This window comes from Ochlerotatus camptorhynchus, unplaced genomic scaffold (assembly GCF_037179485.1).
Source record: "Ochlerotatus camptorhynchus isolate MF236.1 unplaced genomic scaffold, CSIRO-AGI_Acam_v1.1 ptg000094l, whole genome shotgun sequence".
In the NCBI taxonomy this organism is placed as follows: domain Eukaryota; kingdom Metazoa; phylum Arthropoda; class Insecta; order Diptera; family Culicidae; genus Ochlerotatus; species Ochlerotatus camptorhynchus.
Window position 1 is genome coordinate 6440813 of NW_027040584.1, and position 21924 is coordinate 6462736.

General features: G+C 39.3%; 1 protein-coding gene across 9 annotated transcripts in view; it reads left to right on the forward strand.

Moving 5' to 3' along the window:
• The window catches only part of LOC135698735 (uncharacterized), a 97544-nt gene that overhangs the window by 62259 nt on the left and 13361 nt on the right, over positions 1 to 21924 (forward strand). For 7 of the 9 annotated variants that reach the window (XR_010517499.1, XM_065218826.1, XM_065218830.1 and 4 more), the window contains 6 exons: positions 6780 to 6991; positions 15462 to 15630; positions 16878 to 16924; positions 16988 to 17778; positions 17944 to 18005; positions 18199 to 21879. Coding sequence is in view for 8 of the 9 variants with exons in the window: in XM_065218826.1 (XP_065074898.1) it covers positions 6780 to 6991; positions 15462 to 15630; positions 16878 to 16924; positions 16988 to 17778; positions 17944 to 18005; positions 18199 to 21879 (4962 nt within the window). In the remaining variant the exon portion in view is untranslated. The remainder of the gene's footprint in view (positions 1 to 6779; positions 6992 to 15461; positions 15631 to 16877; positions 16925 to 16987; positions 17779 to 17943; positions 18006 to 18198; positions 21880 to 21924) is intronic. The other 2 variants (XM_065218828.1, XM_065218834.1) reach the window with 2 other exon arrangements.

The window sequence follows — 21924 nt, forward strand, 5'->3', positions numbered from 1 at the left end:
TCTCTGGGCCGTCTCGAGGTCACCGACCTTCACGAACGCACATGACCCACCGCGATGGCACTGGAGTCTCTTCACGTCGTCCCTCGTCAGTCCAAGTACCGTACGACAAAACGCGTGGATTTTTTCGTATGAGGGCTTCAGGGGGAAGTTCGAATAATCAATCCGAAAAGTATTTTCTCGCCTCATCGCGGATCACTACACGCGACGCGGCACAGCGACACCCGAAAGAATAACGATATTTCAAAATGCTTGACTCACTGATAAGCGCAATCGAGAAAAAACGTCTGCACGTCTCAGAGGCTGAGCGATAACTGATCGTAGCGAGCTGGCCGCCACCTCAAAGGATCTAGAGATGTTTTTTATAGCTTTATTTGGGAGATTTTTAGCCAACTGGCTAGTTTATCTCAAGTACTAGCTTTAATAAAGACAACCAACCTACCGGACATGCCTTAGCGGTGCCGCCAAATCTTAATTTTTTGAGTACCAAAAAATCACCGGTACATGAAATGAAAGTTTTAGATTTATTTTTATATTTGCTCATGGTCGTCTTTTTGGAGCTTAGAAGTTTTTCGTATCCAGAATGTGAAATATTGCTAAATTGGTTTATATTGGCATGATCCAATTTGGAAATCGTCTCATTTGGTGCCTACACACTTAGAAATAACTAATTTCACACGTGACGGAATCCGTCTTTGACATGAAAGATGAGACGTAAACAAACAATTCATGCATTATTACGTGCTTCGAGACTGATAAGTTCGTTCCTCGACGAAAACTACGTTTGATTGAGCTATATTTCGCGTCTTTAATGACTCAAATTTATGTCAAAATTGATGCTCGTATATGTCACTCTCAGAGCACCTAAATTTACATGTTTTTTTTTCTAAGTGTGTATTTTCAAATCAGGCAAGAAATCTGACATCCGTAATTATCGTGGAATTGCCATTATCTCTTTGATCCCAAAACTTTTTGAATCATTCGCAAACGAAAAAAATGTCAGCAAGTAAAAAATCAAATTACAAACTAACAGCACGGCTTTTTTAAAGGTCGCTCAGCTACCTCTAATCTTCTTGAATTTGTAACCTTCATTCTTAACGCAATGAACAATGGCAAGCACGTGGAAGCTCTTTATACTGACTTCATTAAAGCATTTGACCGAATCGACATACCATTATTACTCTTTAAATTGCAAAAAATAGTAGTGGAATCTAGGTCCAGAACCTATTTCGGTCACCTCTAGGGTGCCCCAGGGTTCTCATTTAGGCCCAATTCGATATGAACACAAATAAAAATTTCGAATTTTAATAGTGATGTAAACATTCATTCACGTAAACTAGCTACTTGTAAACGCATCCGAGCAACTTGTAAGCAATGTTGTTTACAACAATGGGCTTTTGTAAACAATATTTGGTACATTGTATGAAATGTCTCAGAACTTTACATGATATATAATGTAAACTTATATGATATGTGACGCTCCATTTATGTGCATCATACTGAACAGAAATTAACACTACTTTTTCGAACTCTGAAGCTCTTCATGGAAATAAGTAATTCTAGCGACACGGAAGAATTCCAGAATGATATCAACTTATTTAATGGTGTAGTAAAAGTCTAATTCAACGCAATGTAAAAAATGCAACGCATGCATTAAGCAGAAAAATAGAAACACCTCTTTTTGAAATATTTTAGGCAAACAAAAAGTAGAAAAAATGTAAAATTGTAAGGGACCTAGGTGTAATCCTAGACTCCAAACTCACTTTTGTAGAACATTATAATAAAATCATAACGAAAGCTTATAGTATGTTGGGTTTCATTAAGAGGTTCAGCTATAATTTTCAAGACCCATACACTATTAAACTATTATATATTACATACGTAAGACCTATTCTGAATTAAGGCGAACCAGCCCAAGGCTGAAAGCCTACCTAATAAAGATAATAATTCTGAATTACTGTAACCTAGTATGGAATCCGTACATTACCTTACACGAGGAACGCATAGAATCCGTCCATAAACAATTCCTTTTACATGCCCTTCGCAAATTGAATTGGACCGCATTTCCTCTTCCATCATATGAAGCACGCTGCATGCTCATCAACTTAGAAACCCTTTTTTTATAAACTACATTTGTGACGAAATTAACAGACACAGAATGCACGAAATTGATCTTTTTGTTACTAGGCAAATCTTTGTCATTAAAATGAATGAGGTTTTGACGAAGGATGGAAGTGATTCGTATAATTTAATTGTGTCTTTCTTTTCCGGCTTTGGTTCAAATAGCTAAATCTATTGATCTAGACTGAATACTTTCAGGCCATCGATAGTGGAATAGCGTAGGATCCACATTGTAAAGATGCCCTATTTTCAGCTTTTCTACAGGCTGGAGTTGTTGTTTGAACCATTTAGTTTATCAATTTAATTTATCTGTATAAAAATTATTCACAAGCATTCTTCCAGGTTAATTCAAGAATAGTTTGATGATGGTAAATCTTCCTAATGTTCACATTACAGTTATGACGCGGTCCTGTCAGCCTCTCCGCGCATCAGGCTGTTATTTTTCAGTAACTCCACATAATTGTGATTTCATATCTTCTTCCTTCAGGATGGATGTTTAAGATACACATACTTTGCTAGCTGACAAAATGGGGTCATTGCTGTATAATTATTCTCTTTTTTCAGCCTTCATTCACAGTGGATCTATTGATTTAAATTATTTTGAATTGGTTTTCTGCAAATTTTGCTCATGCCCATGCTCTAAGTTTATTTTCAGCTTTTCGATGATGGAAAGTCTTCAGATTTATATTATAATGATCCACCATTTTGTTTAGGCTTCAGGAAAATCCAAGTATAATGCATAATAACACTGATTCATTTAAAACCATGGTCGTATCACTTATCAAGGTGAATTCTGATCTAACGCACCCAACTTACTAACAAAATCTCCAATCCTGTGTCTTTTGTTGGGGTGCAGACATAAACACGGCCCACAAACAACAAAGGTCACTCTAATATTCCTTCCCTACTCCCACCTTATTGCAAGGACGTGGCCGGCGCCGTTATTTATCTACAAAATATGGAGTCACTGAAACTTGTGCAATGAGAATGGACGGTCACTCCCAGTCCCATTCAGTTGATTAATCATTCAGCAACCATTGATATGTGCAGTCAGTCTAAGCTAAGCTAAGCTACGCTAAAATGAATGAGATTTTGCGAAGGTTACTTTGAGGATCAAGTCTGTCAGTGACTATGTGAAAAACAATATTGTCAATATCGTATGGATGACAAATCTCAGCACTGGCTATCTACTACTAAACGTTCAATTTACAGTGTACTAGTCACCTTTCGTGTCTAGTTTCGGTAAAAATCGTGTCTTAGGGATAATAGAAGAGTGAACCATATTGTTAATTTTAATATTTGCTTATAGATAAATCTTTATACGCAAAACAAATTGCATAAACATTAAATGTAAGGGTCGATTTCTCTGCATTCCTCTGCAATTTCAATTCTTGCAATGGACTGTAGCGTACAAGCAATTTATTTCAGAACGAATATTTTCGTATTAAACCTTCACAAGATGATTTTCTAGCCTCAGTGATTTGGGAGAAATAAATTTAGCTAACATAAAAATTACAAACAAAAATTAACAAACCTTCCGACTACATTGTTCATGTGGTGCAGCATTACGAATTCTGCATAGTTTGAATGCAAATATGTTATAGAATCTTATATTTTCCAGTTGAATGCGGCTTAATTTATTGGCGTTTCATCCTTAAATTTCTAATTGCACTGATATTGGGTGTCACGCACAACATATCAAAAAGACTGACAACTCTGAAGCTTTAATATACAAATGCTGAAAGACAAGCAAAATCTCAATATCTATCACTAAATTCTTAAAACTTAAAACGAACGAACAAAGAGGTTGGGTATTTGTCCTTTTTTTCCACACGGCCACTGATACTAGCTCAGTGAGAGAGCCATTTTTTGAAAGAGATGTTTAGGAAGGTTGCGCAGCGCTGAGGAACATAAGTTTTTAGAAATTTCATTTTCATCTGAGTAGAAATGACGCTCTCTCTCTCTGAGATAGTCTCATCGGCCATGTGACGTCAGGCACATCCCAACAAACAATTTTAGCTGATTAGAAGCTGAAGAAGCTTATTTTCGCCTGAATAAGTTTTAATCCAGCTTTCTGTTTGTTGGGATGATGGGACAGCCAACTTTGGAGCATGCTCAATGATTTCTTCGATATTCGAAGACACTGTTCGTTTGCATACAAAAATTAACTATTCTCCATTGTCATCGGCTAAACTGAAATCCTGTGACGAGGATGAATATGATTATGTATATATGTGATTGAAAGTATCTATAGTTCATGGTAAAAACATTAGCATAGTGTAATAATATCATACTTATGCCGCGGATACACTTGGATGACAAACTATGAGCATGAGCATGATTTGTATAATAATTAGAATTACTATACAACAACTATACAAGTGTGACCATGGATGTGCTCATAATTTATTATACAAATAATGCTTATGTTCATAGTTTGCCATACAAGTGTATCCGCGGCATTAGAATAATAATAATTCATAATAAGTCAGTTAGGACTGGTTTAGCTGATCATCTTCTTCAAAGAATTTCGACATAATAATATGAGAAGACGGTGTTGGCTTTTCTGTACCACCAAATTACAGTGACGGGCACAAAAAAAGATTCACCCTCAATAAATGTAAACATTTAAACAAAAAAATATTGCCGTAAAATAAAAACCAGAGGTTAATTTGGCCTTCATAGTATTAATTAGTAAGTCATTGCAGAATTTCAAATAAATAAGATTTATGTTAAATAGTATTTTAGTTGGCGTGACGTAAAAAAAGATCCACTTTTTTTTAAATCCAAACCAAAACAAATGACTAATAGTCAATGTGACTTCCCTTCGCTTCGATGACAAACTGCAACCGCTTTGGCATGTTTTCCACCATGTGTTTGAAGTGCTGAGGACCCAAATCATCCCAGCCTTTTGCAGTGCTGCAAAATATGTTTGCTTGTTGCTAACACCGGTTTTCTCCACACAATTCTCGAGGATAGCCCAAAGATTTTTGATTGGATTCAAATTGGGGCTTTGGGGCTGGCCATTCCATGGGCTTTATGCAACAGGACCGGTAAGTGTTTTATTTGCCGTGTGATTGGGATCGTAATTCTGCTGAAACGACTCTTCCAAATTTTCACAAAGAATATCGATATCACGTCTTGTTGAATTTTTAGAGATGAACTAGCCAATGGCTAAAAATCTCTTAAATAAAGATTTAAAAAAAAGTTTCTTGTTGAAAGCTCGAACTTTGATTCATCCGACCAGACAACACGTTTCCAGAACTCCTGCGGCTTGTTAATGTGATTTCTTGAGAAGATCAGCAGTTTTTTTTTTCTTGTTGGCCTTGCTGATAAATGGTAGCTTCCGAGCAAAATGGCTCTTCAAAGCATGTTCAGCAATGCGTTATCGAATGGTTCGATAAGAAATCGACAAATTTAGCCTTTCTTTCACTCTTTTTGACGTAGGAATACGTCTGTGATTTCTATTTGGAGGTACACTTTGTGACAACCGAAAATGGAACATGTAACAAAATAATGAAAGATTTTGAACGTTAATAACTCAACTGCCCCTGGACCAATTTCAATAAAGTTATCATCAGTCAATCATAAATATTCCAACGCAACTGCATCTGTCATTTTTCAAAATTTTAATATAGAATATTGCACGAATGTGCAACTGTTGCTATGATAATTAAAATTATCACCGATTGCCTGCCAAAAGCGATTTCCGTAACACAGATTTCAAAGTTGAATTCCATTCGGTCTCATCAAACGGTGTTTATTAAATCACCACATTGTGAGTGGTGGTGTTCCAGTACACAACGAAAGGCTGCCTGTAAGCAGCGGGCTGCAGCCCACATAAGCATCCATAGAAAGAGGATGAAGCCACACCACTATTGATCGGAATCAGTAACACATGCTCCTGCTGCAGTTAACAAATAAGATTTCTTATATAAGACTACGTAGTCCTACGTCACCATTGCGGTTTTTAATCTCACGGATTATACTGGTGTCTGTTCGAGAATCACTTGTTCGTTTTTGCCCTCTTCCAGATTGATCAGCAACACTTCCAAGCAATTGATACTTCAAATAGATCTTCTGAACTGCATCACGGCTTATCCCATACTTTTCGGCTATTTTACTGAGCGATTCGTTTCTTTGGCAAAGTGGTATGAATTTTAACAAATTATACTAGAGCAGACTTAAAACAAGTTTTGGAAATAGCTTTGATATGATAAATAGACATTTATAGGCGTTTAACTTATATTTGAGTGGGTGGATCTTTTTTGTGCCAGTCACTGTAAGTATAGAATAAATCTTGGTATGTAGACCCCTAATAGCGTTCAATCGTAAACAAATGATTTGTGTTTTTTCCACTAGTAAGATTTCTGCACCATTTACAACTTTTTCCCTCCCTAACTAATTTAGTACCTACCCGTTAATGTTTACAATTCACTCAACTTCCCTGCACGTTACTTGAACCACTCACCTTCAAAGCACATCTTTGCATGTCATCACCGCGCAATTACAACTCTTGAATCACGACAAAAACTCAACGCACCGTCACTCTAAGTAGAATGAAATGTGTAGAGGTCAATTGCCTCGCATATCCATTAAGAATTGTACGTCACTAGCGTGTACCTAATAGTAGCTAATTCTACCCATTCTCGCAATTTCAGATCTACCCATGATCGAAGGCCAAACCGAGCCGGCTAGTCCGAGCGATACGCATTTTGAACTACGCAAGATGCTCCAGAAGATCCTGGATGAGGTCACCAAGTTACCAGAACTGTTTAATCAAAGCGGTCTTCCATTGCGACCGGAGGAGCATCTGCCGTATTTCAGCCCCAAGAAGTACGAGCAGCTGCTGGCGAACGCTGTGCTCAATAAGGTAGGTTCGTTTTTTAGCTTGATTCAATTATCATTATGGTTCATTGGAGTGAGTTTTGTTTTTTAATTTTAAATGGGTCATTGGGCTAACGTAAGCCGAATGTGGAAGGTGGGAGTTGATAATTCCATTCACGAGCGTATATGGATAGAAGCAAACTGAACGAATATCCCTTGACCATTGGCATGTTTGTTCGGGTTAAGCGTGTGGAAAGGTACCGATAAGTCGTGGTTAGCCGCAATTGTTATGGGGTGTCAATTTCGTAATCGCTTACATTTGAAACTGTTCCGTATATGTATGATGGTTTTCCGATGTTACGCGACGAAGGAAACGTGACAGGCACCCTATTGCAGTGGAAGTTGGAAATGATTGATTTTCTTTGAATGCGCACGTGAACGCATTTAAAATAATCCTTTCCAGTGAAGGTTTCGGTGTCAAGAGCGGACAAAACATAGAAATACATAACATATCGTTACAAGCGGTTGACAAAATGAACAATTAAATGCATTTGTATGACTATGTAGGTACTCACGTTTTCTATCTATGTGTATCTAGGTATTCATGTTTTCAACGGTAAATCTTCACGCATTTTTTTTATTTGACGTTGGACCGGTTTGATCACAAATTTAAGTGTCGGAAATTTTATAAAAATAAATCTTTGGCTTCTACATCAAGGGCTATCATTTTTTAGAAATTAGCTTGTATACAATAGCCCTTTTTAAATGGTAGTCTAAACCATTTTTTTTGTAAAAAGAGTATGCATAGTTACTCAAACCCATAAGGACTTTGTTTTCTGCGCGGAAATGAAAAAGTTTAAGGATAGAGAGAAGACTTAGATCAATTTAATTCCACTACCTTAATTTGCTACGCACCAACTATTTGCAGACTTCTTCAGCGTCTTCTGTTTCTTTACTTAGGTATTCCACTATAGACGCCAACTTCATCAGGATGAAATAGTTTTTATTTGAAATACTTTTTTCCTATCAAAATTGCGCTGGTAGATAGTAAGTTGCGTTTCAAAAAAAAATAAAAATAATTCTTCAAAACGATGATGGTTTTTAGAAAAAACAAGTGTTTAAAATCTTTTTTTTATACGCGCTGTAAAAATCTCATTGTTATTCCATTTTGATTAAACTGGTTGAAAATTAATCGGCTCTATGCACTGGGGGAGTGCAGGATACATGACGTAGTGTTTGGCCCTAGTAGTCATCATATTGGTACTATTTATTACAAAAAGGGACCTTATCGGGCTATTAACGGCCTCGGGTATTTTTTGAAGCGGGACGACGTATAGGTCGACAAATCAATGCTGGATGCCATTTTGGAAATCAAGATGGTGGCCATCAGTTTTAGAAATACTTTCAAATACCGTTGAATATGGGTACTTTCGGAAAAAAAAATCGATCGAGGCGTGTACAGAAAAAAAAATTCTATGTTTGCAACCAATTTGGATCCCAAGATGGCAGACGCCTGTTTTATAAAAAAAAACTGTGAAATACCCTACAATATGGGTGTTTTCGCCGTCACTGTGGAATTAAAAAACCTTACTAAATAATAAAGTCCCCATTCTGAAAATACTCATATTGTAGGGGATTTGTAAATTTTTCTAAAACCGATAGCCTCCTTCTTGGATTCCAAAATAGGCATATTCGACTACTACGCGTAGTTCCCGTTTCGATAGTACCCATATTGCAGGGTATTTGACTAAAACTTTTACACTTATTAGAAAGTGTGATAAAAGTTCGAATTTCCTTGTATTCATTCTGGTGTCTTCGATGCACTTATTTCTTATTGTGCAAGCAATAAGTGCTCTGAAGACACCAACACGATTGGACCGAAACATGCTCTTTTATCACACATTTCGAATTTTTAAAGCAGTCTTGTTTCAGATGCAATAAGCAATATTTTCTACCACTACACGTCGTCTCCGTTCTGAACAGACCCATATTGTAGGATTTGACAGTTTTTTTTTTTCAATTATCGATGGCCGCGATTCATAGAAGTGGTGTGTCATAAAATAAGGAGCTCGTTTGCCTGGTGGCAAACGTTTTTGCTTACTGAGCACAAACCGTAGGTTCAACCCCAAGCTCCTTCGCGTTATTGGATTGTTGGGACATCAATTCAGCTTATCATTTACCAAAACTAATCCTGCTGTAAACCCAACCATTTTATCCAACATCCTAGTGATTTCTCGTGGATGTGCAGAGGAGTTCTTGCCTTCCAACACATTCCTACCCATTCTTTTCTTGACCTGCGTTCGTGCGTGGCTGGCAATGATATTGCCTAGTTTGAAATATCCTGTTTTTACTCATTAAGGATGAAAGCTAGTCCCAAGCATCGTCTATTGGTTCTCTGTATAATTGCAGCTGGTTTGGCAATAACAGAGTAAAGGGTGATACGGTCAAAATTTGGTCAATATCAACTTGACGTATTTCTTTCAATTTTGCATTTAAAAAACCTGAACACCCCTCATTTTGAAGGTGTGTATGTGTAGAATGTTGCTCCTATTTTGATTTTGGAATTCACTCTTCAGTTGTCAAAATGCCGTCCAAGCAAGAAGAGCAGCGTATCAAAATTTTGCTCGCGCATCGCGAAAATCCGAGCTACTCGCACGCAAAGTTGGCAAAATCGCTAAAAGTTGCCAAATCAACCGTTACAAATGTAATTAAAGTGTTTGGGGAACGTTTGTCGACAGCCAGGAAGTCTGGATCGGGGGGAAATCGAAAACCGGAAGCCGCTGAGACGACAAAGAGAGTTGCCGGTAGTTTCAAGCGAAACCCTAACCTCTCTCTCCGAGATGCCGCAAATAAGCTGGGTGTATCGTCTACAACCGTGCATCGAGCCAAAAAACGAGCCGGACTATCGACTTACAAGAAGGTAGTGACTCCAAATCGCGATGATAAACAAAATACGACGGCCAAAGCGCGATCCCGGAGGCTGTACACGACGATGCTGACGAAGTTTGACTGCGTGGTAATGGACGACGAAACCTACGTCAAAGCCGACTACAAGCAGCTTCCGGGACAGGAGTTTTATACGGCAAAAGGAAGGGGGAAGGTAGCAGATGTTTTCAAGCACATGAAACTGTCAAAGTTCGCAAAGAAATATCTGGTTTGGCAAGCCATCTGTACCTGTGGCTTGAAAAGCAGCATTTTCATACCTTCCGGGACTGTCAACCAAGAAATTTACGTGAAAGAGTGTTTGAATAAACGTCTGCTGCCTTTCCTGAAGAAACACGGTTGTTCCGTACTGTTTTGGCCGGATTTGGCATCTTGCCATTACGGTAAAAAGGCCATGGAGTGGTACGCCGCCAACAACGTGCAGGTGGTTCCCAAGGACAAGAACCCTCCCAACACGCCAGAGCTCCGCCCAATTGAGAAATACTGGGCTATTGTCAAGCGGAACCTAAAGAAGACCAAAAAAACTGCTAAGGGCGAGCAGCAGTTCAAGGCAAACTGGCTTTCTGCGGCGAAGAAGGTGGACAAGGTGGCTGTACAAAATCTGATGGCAGGTGTCAAGCGTAAGGCCCGGCAATTCGGATTTGGAAAAGCGGAAGCCTAACTGAATATTTTTCCTGAATTTTATACTAATTGAACTTGAAAAAGAAATTTAATTTGATTTTTTAAATAAACGATTTCACCGATTTACACGCGTTTTCCCTTGACCAAATTTTGACCGTATCACCCTTTAGCAAACCGTGGGCGATTAATTATGCTTATCAAAAATTCATCAAAAATGTGCCACAACGTTTCAAGAAAAAAAAAATGTAGTAACTGTTACAGTGTTTTTTTTTTTTGCGGTTCTGATAATTTGCTGTGCTAAAAAAATGAATCACCAAAAATGTATGATCGTAAAACTAAATTAAAGGGAATTACCATAAAAAAATGCTTCATAACTCGGAAAATACTGGACAAAGAATTTTGGATTTTCCATCGAAGTTGCTAGTTTTTAAAATTTAGCAACTTTTACTGAAGCCATGATTCCTCTATACATACCTTCAAAGATTAAAATTTGTTTTTTCATTGTTATCATCGTAAGACATGACTAATTTTTGTTACTTTCAAATAGTGGAAGATGATTCTGCAAACAAATCTTCAGAAGATACTTTATGGATAAAATGAAACGGTCAGGATCTAGGATCCTCATTGGTATTGAAATGAAAGGTATTGTGGTCTCATAATATTCTATTCCTTTTTTTTTAATCCGTCAGCCGGTTCGGGAGATATGGCTGGAACATGTTCCGGTCAATACGGGTTACTAACAAAAATTGAATGTTGAATAAGAGCAAAATCAGGCTTGAATTTGCGTTTTTAGCTAAAAATTGCTGATTCAGCTTTTAATTAGCTCATATTGTTTGATTAGACGTGAGTTTATAATTAGCCTGAAACTTGTTAAACCCATCAAGTGGCATCTCAAATGACATGATAATTCAAAAAGAAGATCAATAGTGGCCGTGTTGAGTGTTCTGCGGAAGTGACCAGTATCTAACTTGTGTCAAAACCCATAATACGACGTCTTAAATCACATGATAAATGTTGTGCATTGTGGTTAAATCAAGTGCCCAGAACCACACTGGACACAACCGAATATGTTCTTCCTGGTCTGCCATGAGCTATTGTTAAGATCAATCAAGCGCTTTGGAATTACGAGTACTGCATATAAATGGTTTGAAAGCTATTTGTCTGACAGAACTTAACAGACTGTTTTTAATGATTCTTTTTCCAGTCCCGTGGAGAATAACCTTGGAGTGCCCCAGGGAAATGTATTAGGGCCCCTGTTATTTATTATGTATATTAATGACTTGCGACGTGTTTTACGATTTTGCGACATTAATCTTTCTGCAGATGATACTGTGTTATTCATTGCAGCTAAGGATTTAGATGATGCCGTTTTACACTTGAATGAAGATTTGCGTTCTCTAAGTAGATGGTTGAAGTATAATCAGTACCCGTAACGTGGGTAGATCACCTTTTCGTGGTACGTTACGGGATGTAAGATGTACCACCGATTCCTAGTCCTGATTACTTCAAACTAGGGGAACAGGATTTTTCAGTAATCCAAGGAACACATCTTAGTCCTTATTACTTTTTATGCCTTGTTGATAGTGAAAAGACTTGGCTTTGTGCACGGAGGATGATCTTAAAACAAGGAAAAAAATAAGTTAGTTGTCTTCAGATGAACTACTTCAAACTAGGGAACAACGAATAGAAGATTAGGAATCACATAGATATGTGATTCCTAATCTTCTATTCGTTGTTCCCTAGTTTGAAGTAGTTAAGACTAGGGTTCTGATGCATGGTGATTATCGGTGTCATACCTTAATTTTGTTGTTAAGGAATCCAATTTTGACTGACAAAGGAGCGCGCCTTTGGAGGGTGTTTCAACACTCCGAAGGGTATAAATAGCGGGACCTTTCAATTAGAGTCGGATCCTTGCGATAAATGCAAGAGTGGCAACTGTAAAAAAATCGAATACTTCATCATTTCTCAATAATGATGGAGTAATACGACATGCACTAAACTAAGGACACTGGATATACTACAATAGGTCAATTTACTGGTCGCAGTAGTGTTAGGTCCCGAACAGAGGGGAAAAAATAAATAATCAGTTGAAATCGAATACAAGTAAAACTAAATTTATTGTATTATTGCGAAATCGATTAAATATCTTGGCGAGATTATTGATGACAAACCTAAGTTCAACTCTCACATTGACAATTTCATCAAGAAAATGGCCAAGAAGTATGGAATTCTATGTCGGCTGAAAAACGATTTAACTATTGCCAGTAAAATACAGCTATACATATCAATCACCTCTCTCTTTTGCCCTTCCATTTTATTTCTGGCCAATGAAACACAAATATCGAGATTACAGCACTTGAAGATTAAGATAAGGCGAGTAATAGATTTGAGGTGTAATAGATTCACTCTCTCAACTTTGATGCTAAGCAATTGGTGAAGCAAAGAATTGTACATTTGACTATGGTGCTCATTTTTAAAGCAGGTAACGGTTTGCTGCCTCGATATTTGTGTGATCGAATTGAAAGAGGAAGGGACTTTCATAGATGAAATACTAGAAACGCGGTTGAAATAAGAACACCGCATATCATTGGGAAATTATGTTACTTCGCATCCCTGAATGCAGACTTGATCAAAATATCAGTCGGAATTTCAAAAGGTAAGATGGGTCAGATCTCACCATAGGTGGATGAATTTAGGTCTTCAATCGATTTGAACTCCAAATGCGAGATCGGAGGTGAATTGTATCTTGAACCGTGTTTGTTCGCCTTAACTTTCCAATAGAAATTGAATTGGCATTTCAAATGTTAGGACGATCCAATGATAAATAATTCCTTTGTTTATAACGAACCTATTTTGGGCTGTCCAGTAGCGTACACAGTATTTTAAGAATTCGTATGCGAAAAATAAAACAGAAAAAAATCTCTCCTAAAACTCTTCATGTTAAAAAATACCTGGTCTCGACTTAGTGTTCTTTTCAACACACATTCACAGCTATTGCATACGAGCTTCCTGATCGTATTATGACTAGGGACTAGGATAAGTGATCCAGTTATTGCACTAATTCTCCAATGTTTGGCCCTGCGGCCTAACTCAAATTTCAAATAAGTTATCATGCTATTATTCGTGTAGATATAATCCTTGCATGGAAACAAATTTGGTAAAGGAAGAAAAAACTCCTGGGCCAAAAACTGGCTCACTTAACCTATGTAAAGGGTTATACGGTCAAAATTTGGTCAATATCAACTTGACGTATTTCTTTCAATTTTGCATTTAAAAAAACCTGAACACCCCTCATTTTTAAGGTGTGTGTGTGTAGAATGTTGCTCCTATTTTGATTTTGGAATTCACTCTTCAGTTGTCAAAATGCCGTCCAAGCAAGAAGAGCAGCGTATCAAAATTTTGCTCGCGCATCGCGAAAATCCGAGCTACTCGCACGCAAAGTTGGCAAAATCGCTAAAAGTTGCCAAATCAACCGTTACAAATGTAATTAAAGTGTTTGGGGAACGTTTGTCGACAGCCAGGAAGTCTGGATCGGGGGGAAATCGAAAACCGGAAGCCGCTGAGACGACAAAGAGAGTTGCCGGTAGTTTCAAGCGAAACCCTAACCTCTCTCTCCGAGATGCCGCAAATAAGCTGGGTGTATCGTCTACAACCGTGCATCGAGCCGAAAAACGAGCCGGACTATCGACTTACAAGAAGGTAGTGACTCCAAATCGCGATGATAAACAAAATACGACGGCCAAAGCGCGATCCCGGAGGCTGTACACGACGATGCTGACGAAGTTTGACTGCGTGGTAATGGACGACGAAACCTACGTCAAAGCCGACTACAAGCAGCTTCCGGGACAGGAGTTTTATACGGCAAAAGGAAGGGGAAAGGTAGCAGATGTTTTCAAGCACATGAAACTGTCAAAGTTCGCAAAGAAATATCTGGTTTGGCAAGCCATCTGTACCTGTGGCTTGAAAAGCAGCATTTTCATAGCTTCCGGGACTGTCAACCAAGAAATTTACGTGAAAGAGTGTTTGAATAAACGTCTGCTGCCTTTCCTGAAGAAACACGGTTGTTCCGTACTGTTTTGGCCGGATTTGGCATCTTGCCATTACGGTAAAAAGGCCATGGAGTGGTACGCCGCCAACAACGTGCAGGTGGTTCCCAAGGACAAGAACCCTCCCAACACGCCAGAGCTCCGCCCAATTGAGAAATACTGGGCTATTGTCAAGCGGAACCTAAAGAAGACCAAAAAAACTGCTAAGGGCGAGCAGCAGTTCAAGGCAAACCAAATTTTGACCGTATCACCCTTTATGTCGCCAGAAACCATATATCTTGTGCTTTAGAGAAAAAATAGCACTGCAGACCAAATTCGTGTTCCATAAAATTACTATGAATAAAATTGCATAGTATACCATGTTCTGCGTATAATTACGCATTGAAAAAGACAGTCGTACACCTTCAGTAGACCCCTCGGTGTGGTTGCAACCGAACGAAACATACAAAAACTGAACTTCTAAGGATTCCATATGACCACATTTGCAACGTCTTCTGCTCACCTATTTCCAGTTTGTTTTCCTTCAGTTCGCATGCGGTTCCTCCCATTCGATTTAAAAAAAAATCGACGACTGTGAGCCATTACCTTCCAGTGGAACGTATCAGTCCAAATATTACCTCCGTGCCGTTGAAACGTTCATTTCCTCAGTTCCAGACGCGAAAATAGCCTATGAAGTGCGATATTCCACTTTCCCTGTGCTATTTTATCTAAAGATTTTGTTCTGCGATAACAAGGAACACACCACCAGGAGAATTTAATTAACTTGTACCCTAGCGAAACATCACATCAGTGAACCATACTGAATCGAAGAATTCTGTGTCAATACGGTTGAATTGATCATGACCGTGCTGGCCATAGTACTGTGCACCATCTATCTATACTTTGTGTGTGAATATTTTCTCCTAGGTGGTAGAGAACTACCGCAATCCGCAAAACTTTGAACACGTGGAGCAGCAGCCAACGAAGCAGCAACCGGAAGTGGACAAAGCTGGCCCTCCGACGACCGGAGCGACATCGGCGGGTTCAGCACCGGCCACCGGAACTACCTTCGACATCAATCATAACAAAGTTCCTGGTAAGTGTGTGGGAAAGCTTTTTCCCAAATCAATTACACTGGCAATTGTTGTCCTCCTCTGTTGAAATGTGTCCTGTTCAAATATGTTTAAAGTGTAAAAATGTTCCATATTAATGTGATAAGTTGCAAAAGTTTCGTAGGTTCAATAGGAATAATTATTTAGAATTGCATGAATCTTATACTAACAAACACTGATCTGTAGACACCCGACAAAGAGTTTACCGATTTCATCGAACGCATGTAAGATACCAGATTCTACGTTCTAGCACCATTTGGATCAGAGGTAATCAAACCAATTTTATTAGTTGTGCAAAGGTGTGATACGCTTACAGATTGATGGTTTGCAGCGGATACATTTTGAGGCCTTTTGAGAGCTTTGTATATATTCTCGTTTTGAAATTGATTGAAAGGAAAAAAAGACAAGATATTTCGATTACCAAGCAAATCTAAAGAACTCTATGTCCATGGCTATAGATAGAAAGATTAGCCTACTTTGGCCATTGTTTGCACAGGGCATGCTGAGACTAGGAAATTTGCGAGTAAATCCTCTTCGCGTCGTTCAGTATCATGTTTTCGTAGAAGGCCGTGCGCTGGCGCCCCTTCGATTTTCTTTTGCTAACTACATATCTAGCTATAGATTAGACAAGTTGAGGTACCGGTACTTCTTAAATTTTATACTCTCCTAATTACGATACTTACATGCTTATTCACTATTGAATTACAATATGGTACACCAAAACTAGGAAGTACGAAACTTGACGCTCTTGGCCCTGACAGGTAAACCAAATAACCAAAGTCTGGAAGTCATAAACTGAACCCAAATGACAACAGTGGAAGGGAAGAATAATTGCATTAAAGTTGTCACCGTCTGAGGTTCGCCATGTGTAGAAAATTCGATTGATTTTGAGACTTTCGCAAACTTGCCTTTCATGGGCGTGGGTTGTAATGTAATTATAGCTACGCAGTGATTTGTTATTTTGTACAATCAATAAAAAAAACAGGTCAAAATTTTAAACGCTTCAAGGACGTGGGCTACTGCGATTGGCAAAATGCTAAAGATGGTTGAGGTTATGGTTCTGCATATTTCGCAATGACGCTTTACTTGCTTCCCTTTATTGAGGTGGATGCGCTTTATTGAACTTTCTTCCTTATAGGGATCTCTTAAATCCAGATTTTCTAGTGTCATGAAGTGGTATATACTTACAATGGAGAATGTTTTGTTTTCTTTTCATTTTGCAATCATTAAGGTAAAAGCCTGTTGAACGAAGCCAACCTAAGACAGATGTCGTTGGATGTAAGTAGTATAATATGTTTCCAATTTACGCCCATTATATACGAAATGTTGCTTTCCAAACAGAAGGAGTTGAAGGAGGATCTTTATGGCCGGTCGCTTTCAGAATCAGACGAGTCGTATCTGAGTGACTACATCCAGAAGCATACAGTGCCTTTGCCGGATTTGTCAGATACCACAGGGTCGGGATCAGGCCCTGAGGATGATCTACTATCCCTCAAATCAAACACTACCGATGGAACTTGGGAGGAGAATTGGTTATTCAAAAAACGACAGCTGAAAGCAACCGAATCTTCAATTGCCATGCTGGTGCCATCTCCAACCGAAGAAGTTAAGGCTCTGATCGGCGATAAGAATGCTGATGAAGTCAGTGATCTTTCTGAGGCTGGATCCGATGTTGAGGACTACGATTCAGATAGCAACCATAAGAATACTACCACAGATCCTAGTAGTTCCACTAGGAAAACAGAACAATCACTTGAAGACCATGTCCAGGACAGTTTAATTTCGATAAACTCAATCGCTTCCAATGAGCCGGTTCTCTCGGAAGCCAAGAATGATCTGTTACTGAAGGAACAATCTTTTCCACTCGAAACTTCTAATCATCTGGTAGACGACCTTATCAGTATCGATCCCAGTTCGGAGAAAACGGAAGCTGCCAATCCGGCATTGGTGGATAGTGAATTGAATTCGTTCCTGTTCGGTCCCGAATCGGTACTTGTGGAAGAAAACAATAATATAGTCAAGCAACATGAAGTGGAAACAGATGACGTCAAACTCATGCAGGAACTTATCCAAAATGCTCCGAAGCACAGTGACACCGATGGAAATGTACAATATCCAATCGGTATCGCTAGGTAAGTGAGATTAGAATTGACGTAATCAAGCTTCTTGTAGCTTAGCAAACAGCTTGTGCCTGTGCTTTATCTTTCAATGTTGTCTTGTTGGGTTTCGTGAACATTGCTTGTGTTTAGGACTGAAAAATGTTCTAATCAATGAAACTATTCTCTCGAAACTTTCAGAACAATCCCAGTCGACAGACCAACCGCTGAGTGTGACCGAAAAGAAATCCCAATAGAAACAGGTAAGCGTGTATTTCAGTTCACTGTTACATACGTAGATAGAAAACCTGCTAGTTAACCCTCTATAGCACGCTTTCACGAGCTTATCCATTGTCAACAAATAATAAATAGAAAAAATATAAAGCTTAATGTTTTCTAGCAATCACACTAACACTCTTACTCTATACACTCTCCCCACAAACTGATCACACACAGCACCACATAACACCGAACACAAAACTAAACCCAATGTAACCGTATCCGAAGTAGATGTAGATAACCCTAGTAATCCACGTAGCAGAAATCTTAACCTTAGCATTAGCCCTGATCAAACCCACCTGGAAGGCAAAACCACAACGATCCTAGACAACATCAGGAAACCCGATCCCAAACCTCCAACTTCCGCTGAGCCGCTATCACCACACCCGATCGCCCTTAACATAACGGAAGTTTACGAACGCTCCATGAAACCTCCGCTAATGTCTATTTCAGAGGAAGACCTGGAATCGAACGCTTCAACAGCCTTCCGTTCGATCCTATCGCCTTCCGACAGTGTGACTTCTACGGCTGATGAAAGTGATTACAAAACCGTCTCCCAGAATGAATCGAGTGCGACTACCACAGCAGAGGCCGACACCGATAACAGTTTGATGTTGGATAGCCTACCATCGCAACATTCGTTGGATTCTTCCGCAGAAAGCAGTCGGCATTACAGGGAGGAGGAATTTAGTTCGATTAACATCGGCCATGAGGGACAAGAGTCAGACGAAACATCGAAACCATCCCTGGAGCTGCTAGAGTTGAACGAAGCATCTTCGGGAGCAGTTTACGTATGCGACAAGAGTAAGTTGGAGTTTGCCGAGCAGTTGAAGGAACTGAGACAGCAACAACAGCATCATCCGGAGTCTGAGGAAAAGAAAGAAAATATGGACAGAAACGAAAGAATCTACGTGGGGCATGATTTAGTAGCATTTAATAACAATGCTTCCAGTCCGGAAGAAATGAAGGAACAAAAAGATCGATCATTGCAAAATTCGCTAACCATAGATCAAACAAGAGATGAAGTCACCATACTTGAGCAACAAACAGCAAATACGACAGAATCAGCAGGTGACAAAGCAACCATTGAAAATCCAAAGGATCAGCAAACCACCCTGATCGAAGAAGGCGTTGAAAAACCGTTGCACGTATCGCTTAGCTATGAAACTGAAACACAAGTCATTGACTTGAAAGCTGAATACGAGCAACCTGAGAATCAATGCTTGCCAATCATTGCAAATCCTACGCAAATCATAGATCCTGATTTGCTCGAATATGTGGAAAATCCAGAACTAAATGACAAAACTGCTGCGGAATCTGCAACAATTCACTCAAGTTTGATCGATATAGATTTTAACGATTCAACTCATAATGGATTGAAAGAGAAGTTAGTTGAATCAGATCACCAAAAACAAGATCTTATAGATGAAATCACTGAACAAACACCTCAACAAACTTTATTGCATGCTACAGAAGTATGCTTAGAAACAACCAAAGCCAAAACTGAAGAACTTGTTATTGTTTCTGAGACTGCGGTAGAAACTGCAGAATCAGCTCTATTACAAAATGTGGAATTGGAATCAAGTCCCATAAAGACGTTGGAATGCATTGATCTACTGGGGGACATACAAGCCAGCGATCAAATAACAGATGGTTCATTGCATTCACCTTCCTTACAAAGTGCACCATTGCCAAGCAATGACTCTATAAATAAATATTACTTTGATGAAATATCAGCTCAACTTACGATGGAAGTAAAGGGCGATAAAAGTCAAAGAGATTCTTGCGCTACAGCTTTTGAAGAAAATAATAGAAATGAAGAAAGTGAATTCGAGAAGTCAAATTCAGAAACAGAAACACAGGAAAAAGACAAGAAACCACAAGAAATTGAACCAACTCTTGACGTGACTCATACTGAATCCAAGAACGATTCCAAAACAGACCCAGATCGGAATTTGGATCAGAAATTATCATCGCAAGAAATAATCTTAGAACAGAATCACACAGAAGATGTAAAACCTAAAAACGAAGAGAACGTTGAAACAAAAATTGTATCCGATGTTCTGAATGCTCATTTGTATTCCGAACAACAGATCTCGAAACCTTGTGAGAACCTAGAAACATTCAGTGTGGATTCGAATGATGAAGTTAAGAACCCCGAAGCTACATTTTTACACTCCATTTCGGAGGAGTCAACCTTCAGTTCTTCTACGTCTGAGTTCACCTCTACAGAACCTGAATCGATCAAAAGCACAGAAAATAAAACAACGTTGAACACTGACCCATCTAATGAACTTACAGATCAATGTGAACAAGCTACAACCACAAACGAACCATTGAACAAGAACGAAGTCACTTCTGATCTTGAGCAAAATTACGCTTTAACTGTTCATGAATACACTGGTGACAAAAGATTAGCAGATGTTGTTGCTCCTACTACCTCGGTTGATTCAGCTGTAAAACTTGACGATGAACTAATTTCCTCTTCAAACATCGAAACTACAACTTCAGAAAACCTCGAGAAATCTTCTGATCCACAAAACCAGCCTCCCGAAAGAACTCAAACCTGCGAAGCAATCGTGACAGACTCTGAACATCATGAGCGTCTCAGTCCCACTCCTGGTTCAGTGCCTAATCCGCCTGACATTCTTCTAGGTACCACTGAAGCATTAGATGAGTCCGACAGTGAGCATCTGAAATCGAATGACGGTTTACCAAGTCAATCTGGATCATCTAGCCCGACGGACACGTCAACGGAAGCCATCGCCGGATCTGTCGACAGAGCATCTAGTCCGGAAGAATCTTATTCTGCTCTCACAGACGAAAAATCAACTATTTCCAACGGACAGCTGAAGCTACAAGACTCAGAACAACTGTTTTCCTTAAGCCGAACCCCTTCTCCAGAAAAAAGACGCCATTCTACTCCGATCGCTATTGTGACACAGCAGATGCGACAATACTGCGAGGAGCTGAAGGGTATTCTTTATCCTCCAAAGTCACCTGAGACTGAAACAGAAGTAAAGCCACAAACACCTGAAAACCTTGATGCTCTACAGCTCTTCCAGGAAGAACTGCGTGCAGCTAACGAGGATCCCTCCCAGTGTGATGTCAAACCATGCAAGGATCATCCTATACAAGCAATTCCACCCAATGAAGGTAACGTTCCTGTTTCGGGAAAACTACTCACACCTATGGAAGAATTTGCTATTAGAACAGCAAAATACAATCACATTTTACGTAATATAGACTACGTTGAAGAGAGTGTTCCCATAGCAGAAGAAGCCGAGTGCTTGATGACGCAAAATGTAGAACAATCCACCGTTGATGCCGTATTAATGGTTACCCCAAGTGCAGAAGAACACGCTGTTAATGAAGCGATCGTTGTTGAGCACACACCTACACCAGAACCAGTAGCTTTGACACAAGTTTCCTACGAACGGCAGACCACCTCCACTGTCGAGGAGCTGGAAACCGTTTATCATCCAAATGATTCATTTGATTTTCCACCACCACCACCTCCAGAGATCCTGGAGAAAGTTGACGAACTCAATCAATGCGATCCGGAGATTTCTTCGCTATCAATACCGCTTGCCACGGTTTGTGTTTTAACTAACAACAGTGACACTAACCTCACCATTATTGTTGATACTACTAACAACGCGAATGATCAACAACCGCCGAGCTTCCTCTCGGAGGCATCTATTTCGATAGAAGAACCAGACTCATCTCAATCCCAACAAATTCCAGCACAATCTGCACCGGAGAAACAGAAACCATCGGAACTGGCCAATGGTCACGTTCCAACGACAACCAATGGTTCCACGGACGATTCCGGAGAGGAAGAAAAGCTTATACCTGGTAAGTGGGAACTAGTACAAAATCATAAGATCGATCATTACAGTT